Source organism: Scyliorhinus canicula, chromosome 2 (assembly GCF_902713615.1).
Source record: "Scyliorhinus canicula chromosome 2, sScyCan1.1, whole genome shotgun sequence".
In the NCBI taxonomy this organism is placed as follows: domain Eukaryota; kingdom Metazoa; phylum Chordata; class Chondrichthyes; order Carcharhiniformes; family Scyliorhinidae; genus Scyliorhinus; species Scyliorhinus canicula.
In genome coordinates this window covers 80,687,179-80,699,911 of record NC_052147.1, presented here as the reverse complement: position 1 = coordinate 80,699,911, position 12,733 = coordinate 80,687,179, and the positions used below count along the sequence as shown (strand labels likewise).

The 12,733-nt window shown below is 44.1% G+C and overlaps 1 protein-coding gene across 5 annotated transcripts in view; it reads left to right on the top strand.

Annotated features, from left to right (window-relative positions):
• akap6 (A kinase (PRKA) anchor protein 6) overlaps positions 1–12,733 on the top strand; it is a 711,546-nt gene that overhangs the window by 303,375 nt on the left and 395,438 nt on the right. For all 5 annotated transcript variants that reach the window (XM_038781180.1, XM_038781196.1, XM_038781187.1 and 2 more), the window contains one exon: positions 10,723–10,845. In XM_038781180.1, coding sequence (XP_038637108.1) covers positions 10,723–10,845 — 123 coding nt within the window. The remainder of the gene's footprint in view (positions 1–10,722; positions 10,846–12,733) is intronic.

Below are 12,733 nucleotides of genomic sequence, written 5' to 3'. Positions count from 1 at the left end.
TGTGTTGGAATGTGGATTCTTTGATTTATTTCTGGTTTTGTGGATCTAGCTTTGATGCGTACATACGCCCTCTCTCTCCGTGGCCACTACTCCAGGCTCACGACTGTTGAGACCACATGTGGCCCGTGCCGTTGGGAACTCAGCCCATCGAAGGCGGAGCATCGCGGGTGAGCTTGATAATGAGATGTGAATGCGGTCACACCATGCATCGCAATTACGCCGATTTGGAGGGGGTAGAGCATCACGATTCGGCGCCTGCCGTGATTTTGGCGTTGGGAACCCGACCGCCGTTCCCTATTTCTGAGTCGGGCAATGGAGAATCCTGCTCCTTGAATTTCAAATGGCGCCGTGGTATTAAAGGTTGAAAACACTTTCGTATGTGAATAGTTAATCTTTTAATAAGCTTCTGAAAATGGTATTTCACTCACAAAGGAGATATATTTACTGAGGGAAGGAGAATTCGTTTAGTGGAACTTATTTCTGTATTAATATTAATGCCAGGATGAAACAAAAGTAAAATTTAGCCTTGACTGTCAGTTTTCTTATTTGCCACCTACAATGAAATTAGTACTGAGCTCCTATGTCTTTGCACTATCGAACATGGAGATACTTTCTGATGGCCTGATACAACCGATGACTAATAAACAAACAAAGAGAACAAAGAAAAGTACAGTAAGAAGTCTTACAACACCAGGTTAAAGTCCAACAGGTTTGTTTCAAACACGAGCTTTCGGAGCACGGCTCCTTCTTCAGGTGAATGGAAAGGCTTTCCATTCACCTGAAGAAGGAGCCGTGCTCCGAAAGCTCGTGTTTGAAACAAACCTGTTGGACTTTAACCTGGTGTTGTAAGACTTCTTACTGTGCTCACCCCAGTCCAACGCCGGCATCTCCACATCAAAGAAAAGTACAGCACAGGAATAGGCCCTTCAGCCCTCAAAGCCTGTGCGACCATGCTGCCCATCTAAACTAAAATCTTCTACACTTCCTGGGTCAATATCCCTCTATTCCCATCCTATTCATAGAACAAAGAACAAAGAAAAGTACAGCACAGGAACAGGCCCTTCGGCCCTCCAAGCCGGTGCCGATCATGCTGCCCGACTAAACTAGTATTCTACACTTCCTGGGTCCGTATCCCTCTATTCCCATCCTATTCATGTATTTGCCAAGATGCCCCTTAAATGTCACTATCGGCCCTGCTTCCACCACCTCCTCCAGCAGCGAGTACCAGGCACCCACTACCCTCTGTCAAAAAACTTGCCTCGTACATCTACTCTAAACCTTGCCCCTCGCACCTTAAACCTATGCCCCCTAGTAATTGGCCCGTCTACCCTGGTGAAAAGCCTCTGTTGATCCACTCTGTCTATGCCCCTCATAATTTTGTAGACCTCTATCAGGTCGCCCCTCAACCTCCGTTGTTCCAGTGAGAACAAACCGAGTTTATTCAACCGCTCCTCATAGCTAATGTCCTCTATACCAGGCAACATCCTGGTAAATCTCTTCTACACCCTCTCTAAATCCTCCACATCCTTCTGGTAGTGTGGTGACCAGAATTGAACACTATACTCCAAGTGTGGCCTAACTAAGGTTCAATACAGCTGCAACATGACTTGCCAATTCTTATACTCAATGCCCCAGCTAATGAAGGCAAGCATGCCATATGCCTTCTTAACCTGTGTTGCCCCTTTCAGTGACCTGTGGACCTGTACACCTAGATCTCTCTGACTTTCTATACTCTTGAGGGTTCTACCATTAACTTCCTGCATTAAACCTTCCAAAATGCATTACCTCACATTTTTCCGGATTAAACTCCATCTGCCATCTCTCTGCCCAAGTCTCCAAACGATCTAAATCCTGCTGTATCCTCTGACAGTCCTCATCGCTATCCTCAATTCCACCAACCTTTGAGTCGTCTGCAAACTTACTAATCAGACCAGTTACATTTTCCTCCAAATCATTTATATAAACTACGAACAGCAAAGGTCCCAGCACTGATCCCTGTGGAACACCACTATTCACGGCCCTCCAATTAGAAAAGCACCCTTCCATTGCTACTCTCTGCCTTCAATGACCTAGCCAGTTCTATATCCACCTTGCCATCTCACCCCTGATCCCGTGTGACTTCACCTTTTGTACCAGTCTACCATGAGGGACCTTGTCAAAGGCCTTACTGAAGTCCATATCGACAACATCCACTGCCCTACCTGCATCAATCATCTTTGTGACCTCTTTGAAAAACTCTATCAAGTTAGTGAGACACCACCTCCCTTTCACAAAACCATGCTGCCTCTCACTAATACGTCCATTTGTTTCCAAATGGGAGTAGATCCTGTCTCGAAGAATTTTCACCAGTAATTTCCCTACAACTGACGTAAGGCTCACCGGCCTGTAGTTCCCTGGATTATCCTTGCTACCCTTCTTAAACAAAGGAACAACATTGGCTATTCTCCAGTCCTCCGGATCATCACCTGAAGACAGTGAGGATCCAAAGATTTTTGTCAAGGCCTCAGCAATTTCCTCTCTAGCCTCCTTCAGTATTCTGGGGTAGATCCCATCAGGCCCTGGGGACTAATCTACCTTAATATTTTTAAAGACGCCCAACACCTCGTCTTTTTGGATCTCAATGTGATCCAGGCTATCTACACGCCCTTCTCCAGACTCAACATCCACCAATTCCTTCTCTTTGGTGAATGCTGATGCAAAGTATTCATTTAGTACCTCACCCATTTCCTCTGGCTCCACACATAGATTCCCTTGCCTATCCTTCAGTGGGCCAACCCTTTCACTGGCTACCCTCTTGCTTTTTATGTACGTGTAGAAAGCCTTGGGATTTTCCTTAACCCTATTTGCCAATGACTTTTCGTGACGCTTTCTAGCCCTCCTGACCCCTTGCTTAAGTTCCTTCCTACATTCCTTATATTCCACACAGGCTTTGTCTGTTCCCAGCCTTCTAGTCCTGACAAATGCCTCCTTTTTCTTTTTGACGAGGCCGACAATATCTCTCGTTATCCAAGGTTCCCGAAATTTGCTGTATTTATCCTTCTTCCGCACAGGAACATGCCGGTCTTGAATTCCTTTCAACTGACATTTGAAAGCCTCCCACATGTCAGATGATGATATACCCTCAAACATCCTCCACCAATCTAGGTTTTTCAGTTCCCGCTTAATATTGTTATAATTAGCCTTCCCCCAATTTAGCACATTCACCCTAGGACCAATCTTATCCTTGTCCACCAGCACTTTAAAACTTACTGAATTGTGGTCACTGTTCCCGAAATGCTCCCCTACTGAAACTTCTACCACCTGGCCGGGCTCATTCCCCGATACCAGATCCAGTACAGCCCCTTCCCTAGTTGGACTGTCTACATATTGTTTTAAGAAGCCCTCCTGGATGCTCCTTACAAACTCTGCCCAGTCTAAGCCCCTAGCACTAAGTGAGTCCCAGTCAATATTGCGGAAATTTGAAGTCTCCCATTACAACAACCCTGTTGTTTTTACTCCATTTCCAAAATCTGTCTACCTATCTGCTCCTCTATCTCCCGCAGGCTGTTGGGAGGCCTGTAGTAAACCCCCAACATTGTGATTGCACCCTTCTCATTCCTGATCTCTACCCATATAGCCTCGCTGCCCTCTGAGGTGTCCTCCTGTCATACAGCTGTGATATTCTCCCTAACCAGTAGCACAACTCTGCCACCCCTTTTACATCCCCCTCTTTCCCGCCTGAAACATCTGAATCCTGGAACGTTTAGCTGCCAATCCTGTCCTTCCCTCAACCAGGAATGTACTGAGACTGGTCCCTAAGTAGATCAAAACCCATCTATATTGTCAGCTCAGTACGAGAGGCAAATGTCAGCCTGAGTGACTTACCTTTACCAACTTTCTGAGCCACACATGTTCTGTGATTTTTATTTTAATCATACTTAACAAAGTCATGGATGTCTGAAGATTTCATTTTTTAAAATTTGCTCTACAAATTAATACTTGCTGAACCATAAAGTTAGTTACCAACTTAGACTTCAGCATATGCTATGATTACGGAATGTGACACAAAATGAAATATAGCGGTACAGCTCTTGATTAAAGAGGGAATTTCATCATTATTTAACTCTCACATTGCTCAGCTCAGTAGTTAACCTTTATGCTCAGATGATGGCACCAGATTTCACCAATAAAGTCAAAAATATATATAAGTTCAATGGAAATGTATAACACGGAACTTGTTGAACGTAATACTAATTCTGTAATTTTGAAAGAAGAATTGATGCTATATTTAGCTCGTCCTTTGTGGCAAGTTAAAACAAAATTATATTTACCTAGGAAATCAAATAAAGATCCTTACGATATTGTTTAATAAATAACGAGTGAAAAAGAACACCATAATAATAAGAATAATCGCTTATTGTCGCAAGTAGGCTTCAATAAAGTTACTGTAAAAAGCCCCTAGTTGCCACGTTCTGGTGCCGGTACGGGAATTGAACCCGCACTGCTGCCTTGTTCTGCATTATAAGCCAGCTGTTTAGCCCACTGTGCTGAATCAGCCCCTTAACCATGGCCAGGTAGATGAGAAATCTGTGATTATATTCCTGTCATTGCATTGCAAATCGCATGCAATGCTGCACAATACTATTTTTAATCTTCGGTTTTGTTAAAATTGACAATGATAATGGAATGGTATACATCACTCCGAAGGTGATCGAATGTTGGAGCGTTTTCCAATAGGTAACGATAAAACCAAGTGAAGGTATTTATGGCGAATGGGAGAAAGTTAAGGCACAATTGAGAAGTTTTCTAATAGGCATTTGAAGATTGGGAGTAGGGTATCAAGGCATGGTGATTTAGGGAGGGAATTCTGGAAAGCACGGGCCTGATGGCTGAAAGATCAGTCCCCGACGCTGAAAGTGGAAGGGCTGGTGGCAAACTAAACATGGAAGAACGGTGACTGCAGACTGCAGATGGTGCAAGGATCCTGATGCATTTAAATCTCAACATTGACGGAAGAAAACAATGGAGTTAAATGAGGAAAATGTTAATTGTATTTAAATTGTGTATAATTAAATACATGTAGAGGACATTTCACATGAGCAGATTTAAAAAGAAACAGAGTGAAACTGTGATGTGGTTATTGCAATGTTTTACTCTTTAAATGTTAGATTGATACCGTTCCATAGAATCCATAGAACCCTACAGTGCTGAAGGAGGCCATTTGGCCCATCACATCTGCACCTACCCTCTGAAAGAGCACCCGATCCAGGCACACACCACTGCCCTCTTCCCCATAACCTCACCTAACCTTTTGACACTAAGGGGCAATTTATCATGGCCAATCCACCTAACATGCACATCTTTGGACTGCGGGAGGAAACCGGAGCGCCCGGAGGAAACCCACGCAGACACTGGGAGAAAATGCAAACTCCACACATCACCCGAGGCCGGAATTGAACCCAGGTCCCTGGTGCTATGAGGAAGCAGTGCTAACCACCATGCCACCTCAAATTTAGAACCCATTGCCATGCCATTGCTTATCCGCAATGTTGTGACTTGGATCTATTCTTCATCAACTGTTTTTTAAAATATAAACAATAGGGCCGATCATAATGTGGGGCCTTGCATTGAAGATGCCATATATTGTGAATTAGCTGGAGTTCTAAAAGGTGGAGGTAGTAAACATCACAGAAATCAATCCTTGATGTGATGAAGGTATGGTTGACAAGTTTAACAGCATGGAACTAGGGCTGTAAGGAGGCAATTCTGCCATGAATTAGAAAAAAAGCAGTTTAATGATTGACTATATAGGGTGTTAGAAGTTTATCTGCAGGTCAGCACGGTAGCATGGTGGTTAGCATAAATGCTTCACAGCTCCAGGGTCCCAGGTTCGATTCCCGGCTGGGTCACTGTCTGTGCGGAGTCTGCACGTCCTCCCCGTGTGTGCGTGGGTTTCCTCCGGGTGCTCCGGTTTCCTCCCACAGTCCAAAGATGTGCGGGTTAGGTGGATTGGCCATGCTAAATTGCCCGTAGTGTCCTAAAATGTAAGGTTAAGGGGGGGTTGTTGGGTTACGGGTATGGGGTGGATGCGTGGGTTTGAGTAGGGTGATCATTGCTCGGCACAACATCGAGGGCCGAAGGGCCTGTTCTGTGCTGTACTGTTCTGTGTGTTCTGTGTCAACATGAATTAGAATCAAAGGCATTGCGACAAACATGGTGAGGAGCTGTACTTGACTGTTCTTCCCCACCACATCAGGCAGTGAGGGAGACATTATGGCAATAGAGGCATTGTCCTGTCACCAAATTCAGGAACTCAAACAGGCTTTACAGGTGGATATCACATGCAAGCAACTGCACAACGTATAGGGGCTGGACAGAATCCTTAATGAAGCTCTTCCACGTGCTCTGCACATTTTCCGCCATCAGAGATGAACCAACCATACAGGATGGACAACCATACACCCCTACTGCTCTCCAGAGGTACTACATCAAGGGCACCCTGGGTTGGAAGCAACCAGGTAGAGAGCCAAGGAATCACTGAACTGGCCCTCCATGTGCGCAGACATGGAAAGGGAAATCTCTAAATACGCACCATGCAATGCACTCAAGCCTCACCAGAAAAGGGAACCGTTGCATTTACACAAGGTTCTGGACCTCCCATGGTCATTCACAGCTGCTGATTGATGTGTTGGGTAAGCTGGGTCTACAAGGACTGTGTTTACTGCAGTGGTGAGAGAGACAGGCTTCCAACACTTGAAGAAATGCAACTCGATTTTATTGAACACTTAACTATAATACATGCTTTATCTGTGGGTTGACACTATGCTGACTTGACTGGAGACCTGAGGCTAACCTGACCAGACTATCTTACTCCCACATGGTGTATGTTCTACTTGCTGCTCACGTGCTCTGACTGTCTCAGAGGCTGGATCCCGAGAGAGCGGGAAAACTAGTGTCCTCTGGCTTTATAGTGGTCGTGTCCTGTCTGGTGATTGGCTGTTGTGTTCTGTGTGTTCACTGGTCATCCTGTGTGTCAATCACTGCCTGTCTGCACACCATCATATGCCTGGATGTATATTATGACACTGATGTCTTCAAGTGAAAAGGTAAAGAACATTTAGTCTTGGTCGACTTGTATTCCAGGTGGTTTGAAACGACCTACCAAACATGACAAGTAAAATAAATCATCAAGCTTAAAAAACACTTAGTCACATCTGGCATCCCACAGAGACTCATGACAGACAACTTGCGGGGGGAGGGGGCGGTGGATGGGAAGCGGGATAAGGCTATTGAGTTGGATGATCAACCATGATCATACCGAATAGTGGAGCAGGCGAGAATGGCCTCTTCCTGCTCCTATTCCCTATGTTTCTAACTCTCACCAATTTGTCTCCGCTGAATTTCGCAACCTTGCACACACATGGGTCTTTGAGCATGTTACGAACGACCCCCTATAGCCACAGTCAAATGCTTTTCTGGAATGGGCAGTTTGCTCAGCCAAGCATATTGACAAATTGGGCCAAGATGACCAATTATTATTCTGCATTCCTCAGCCTGCAAAATCCACCACGACAGGCCTACATTCGTCAGCACTGTGTCTATTTTCCAGGCACACCAGGACCACAATCCCCATGCTAAGATTCTGCTACAGCTGAAATTTGAAACGAACGTAAATGATGCCCCCTTGCTATGCATACGGAAAAGCAAAATGCACCATGATCGAGATGCCCACAGACTCAGCCCTCTAATGCCAGGTCAAATAGTCCGGATTCAGACTGCACGTGGCCATGACCAATTGCTGGCAGTACAGAGTAATGTTCTGCAACTGATCAGTTACGTGGTAGCCTCAGACAGTGCCAACTATGTACACAAGCACTGGCACAAGTAGTAGAACCAAAACCAACAGGTAACAGAGCACTTCAGTCATCCGGCCTTTGGCACTAGCTCCCTGCACACGTGAGACTCCTACAGAAGCCACATATTGCACCTGAAGAACACACAGATGAAGCATCCATGAGGACACTGGCCACAGAAAGACTACAACACCACCAACCAGTGTAATCACACACTCAGGATGCCTGTGCAGGCTGAACACAAGATTCCAGGAATTCATTACCACTTAGCCTCGAACTGACTTTGAAATTTCAGTGTTACTTTTCAACAAAGGTGGGGGGGAGAGAAGGAGATGCAATAGGCTGTGCACTCGTTCTGACAGCTTAATCCATGTCTCAATATATATATATATGTATATAGTTATTCATTGTCAATTTATTTAATTATATGTCATACAATGGCAATATTGTTTCCTATGTGGGAACGTGACAACGAGTCAGCAAAAGAGATCATGTAATGGGAGAGTAGGGGTTATTCCCTGGGGTGCGGGCAAAGCACAAGTATTGGATATACTGTTGAGCTCAGGAATAAACTAACTTTGTTGGAAGTCCTTGGTGTTGGTGATTTAGGGAACCCACAATTTCTACAGGGTGTGATCTGGAGTATGGGGGCGGTGGGGTGTTAGGTCGGGGTATGGTCCGAGCATCAGGGTGCAGTCAAGGGTCGAGGGGGGAGTAGGATTGTTCAGTGTGAGTGATTGGTGGGCCATTTCTGTCGCAACTCGGGCACCCCATGCACCTGCTCTTCCAATCACCGTATGCCCCACTTGTGACAGAGTCTGTAGGTCGCGCATTGGACTCTGTAACCTGAGAACTCATTTTTAGTGCGGAAGCAAGTCATCCTCAATACCACAGGACTGCCTAAGAAGAGAAGGTTTCTGTAGTTACCTCGATATTAGACTAGGTTTCAAATGTCTAACATTTCCTGCATATTTATTCAGGTAAGTGGGTTGGAACTGTGCAAAGTATCAACTCTAGCTCAAAGTTGGAGACTTTTGCAGACGGTCCTGGGAACCGGCTCACAGAAGTCAGCACGTCAGAACTTCCATAGGGTCTCAACACAAAATAGCGTCATGCATTCGTTCCGGAGACCAGAAGATGTGGGCCAATGTTTTTTTAAACTACTACCGGATATTTAATAAATGGTGCGGCATATTTTTAAAAAAATTATTTTTATTCCCTAAACTTGGGTTACTTACAGCTGGTGGACTTGGCATTTTGATTCATTCTGCTTGTTTTTTTTATGATAAACCTATTCTCAGCCGAACCTGATTGTGTGCTGTTCCATGGCAGATTTTATGATCAGTGATATGCAAGTGAGATTGAACGAAATGCAAGAAAATTTAATATCTCTCTAAATTAGTGCAATTTTGGACACATTTATCAATCGTCTCTGGAGCCCAACTCCATAATATCTGTTGCTTGCTGACATGGCCAAAATGGTGATTTTTGCAGCTAAGAATTGAAGAGGTTTAGGATTCGGCCAATTCATTGTCCATTCTTGAAGTGTAATCATTGACCTTATGTCGACAATTTTCATAGAGCAAACCTAAATGAGATGAATGATCAGATCACCCTTTTTGATGATATTAGTTGACTTAAAAAGTTGGGCATTAACTCACTGCTCTACTTTGAATAGTACCATGAGCATCTTTTGAACAAATAAAAAAAGAATGGCTTCTTGCCTAAATTATGTTGCCCATCTATTGGGGCAGCACGGTAGCATTGTGGATAGCACAATCGCTTCACAGCTCCAGGGTCCCAGGTTCGATTCCGGCTTGGGTCACTGTCTGTGCGGAGTCTGCACGTCCTCCCCGTGTGTCTGCGTGGGTTTCCTCCGGGTGCTCCGGTTTCCTCCCACAGTCCAAAGATGTGCAGGTTAGGTGGATTGGCCATGATAAATTGCCCTTCGTGTCCAAAATTGCCCTTAGTGTTGGGTGGGGTTACTGGGTTATGGGGATAGGGTGGAGGTGTTAACCTTAGGTAGGGTGCTCTTCCCAGGAGCCGGTGCAGACTCGATGGGCCGAATGGCCTCCTTCTGCACTGTAACTTCTATGAAAAAATCTCAGTAGCTTATCTAAGCTTGCAGGAAGAAAGTGGGAATATGCAATCCCTGGGCCACCACTTTCCCATTTATGTTCAGCAGTGATAGTGAAAATTGCACCTCCCACCCCCTCCCCAGCATCTTACATCACTCAACTCTGACAATGCATCATGCTCTCTGCATTGCCAAGGTCAGCCTCAATTATACACCACCTCCTGCCTCAAGAGCATGTATAGTGTCAAATGAACCAAACTAACACTGACGGTTCACTTATATCTGGTTGGTCTCACTGGGAATATCAGGAATAGTCAAATTTCTATTTCCTTTAAAATAGGAAGGCGTAGATGTTAGAAACTGAGCAGAATCCATTTAAACTAACTACAATATCAGAACAGGATGATAAGGAGCATTGACGGGTTATGAAGGAAATTGCACTAAATGGAGAACATTCTGCAGACTCCAGATATTTACTCCCATTTGTAAAGTTTTCAGTCATAAGGAAAATATTTAATAATGTATTAAACACTGAGGCACCTTTATAATTAAATATCACTGTGACTTGTTTTGTTTTCCATTTTCTGCACGGTCATAATTTTTCAAAAGGTTTCATCATTTAGATGACTGATAAAAAGATGATTTAATCTGATCACGGAAACACAAAGGAAAGAAGGGCCAATTTGATGTCTGACCTCACCAATACAAAGTGATTGTTATTCAGTCAGGACTCTTGAAATGATTATTCTCTGCAAAGACTAAAGTTCAGATTAATAACTGTGATTGCTTCTTAAATGACTTCTGTTTCTTCAGGGCTTTGTAAATAAGCTTGATGAATTGATTCGTTGGTTGTTTGAGGCAATGGAAACAACTGAAAACTGGACTCCCCCGAAAGCTGATACCAGCAGCCTGAAGCTGTACCTGGAAACCCATTTGGTAAGGCATAAGCTCCTGAAGTCCCATAGTGACAGAACTTAGCTGAGTAAGCCTTGGGTTGACTGTGTGGAGTTTGCACTTCCTCCCCGTATCTGCATGGGTTTCCTCTGGGTGCTCCGGTTTCCTCCCACAGTCCAAAGATGTGCAGGTTGGGTGGATCGGCCATGATAAATTGCCCTGAGTGTCCAAAAGGTTAGGTGGGGTTACTGGGTTACAGGGACAGGGTGGAGGTGTGAGTTTAAGTAGGGTGCTCTGTCCAAAGTCCGATGGAGACTCGATGGGCTGAATGGCCTCCTTCAGCACTGTAAATTCTATGATTGTATGATATATTCGTGATTCAACTATATAGCATTATAATACTTTACCACCCTTTTATATAAAGATATATTTTGAAGTTTTAGACCTGATTCTGACTGTTGTATAAAAATATCAATAGTGAAGAAGCACTTTCTTCATGAAAGGGCCAAAGCTCCATCGACATGGAGCAGGAAGAACCTTGCATTATTTTAGTCATAATAATATTACACATTCCACTAAATGCAAGGATGCATTTTGATTAATTTAAATTATAATGCAATATGTTCATTATGTGAGGGATCCTTGTTAGAATTTATCTAGTGAGTATAAAATCCTGATGTGGGCTGACATCATCCAGGTGAGCTTTAGTTGCTCTCAGAAACACTGGTTTAGGAGAGTTCATTCCTGATTGTCATCCTGTGTAAATCTCGGGCATTAATCTGATCTATTGGAAATAGTTATTCAACCGTATTTTATCATTAGAGGACAAAGTAGAGCAAACATTTTTTTTTCAATAAATTTAGAGCACCCAATTCATTTTTTTCCCAATTAAGGGGCAATTTAGCATGTCCAATCCACCTACCCTGCACATCTTTGGGTTGTGGGGGCGAAACCCACCCAGACACAGGGAGAATGTGCAAACTTCACACGGACAGTGACCCAGAGCCGGGATCGAACTTGGGACCTCGGCACCGTGAGGCAGCAGTGAGCTACCGTGCTGCCCTCAGAGCAAACCTTTCGAAAGAATAAAATTAAATTGTGCTAAAGTTCTTCATCGTAAGATAAATCCCCTTTTTTGTGAAAACAGTTGCTCTTTAATTATTGTTAGGGAACATGCCAAGTATCCAGTCATTTATGCAGACATTATGGGTGGAAATTAACCTTACTTTTTCAAATCTTACCATATTTTTTCAAAGAGTCAGGCTCAGACTGAAAACCAGCCTGCAGCTCTCCAGTTGCACAGACCAGTTTTCTCCCCAGATCTTGAGCCTCTTTTTAGAAAATAAAATGAGTGGTGTGATTTACGTCGTCACTCTGGTGGGACCTGATAGAGACAGCCCCCCCCCCCCCCAACATCCCCCCAACGACCGTGCAAATGTTGCCGCCATTCTCCCCACCAGTGGCCTCTTCCCCCGTGCCTGTAAGTTTAGTTTCCCACTCCCTCCAGATGCTATACGTACCTTCGTGTCCCCTGAGGTATCCTCTCATCTGTTTCTCGTTTTAAAAATCTGTTTTAACCTCGCCACATGATGTCACGTTGATGAGGTATGAATATTTTGTGAGGGGGGGAAATCATGTGGCAGGGAGGCACGTTAATAACATCAACATCTATTGAATGAAATTCCTGCCCTTCGTGTCGTTTTCTCTGTCCTCATTTGCATGCTAAAAATTGCCCCCTATTTATGGAAGTTTCAGTAATGACCTGTGAAAATGTGGGGTTGTTGTTGATGAAATGTTTACTTCACAAATGTGCTCTCTGTCGAAAATACTACATTGCGGCATTAGATTTTGTGAAATCACTATTATTAAGTCAGTGTGCAAGCCATTTATTTTTTATTTCACGCTGCGCTTCCTCAGGATTATCTGACTA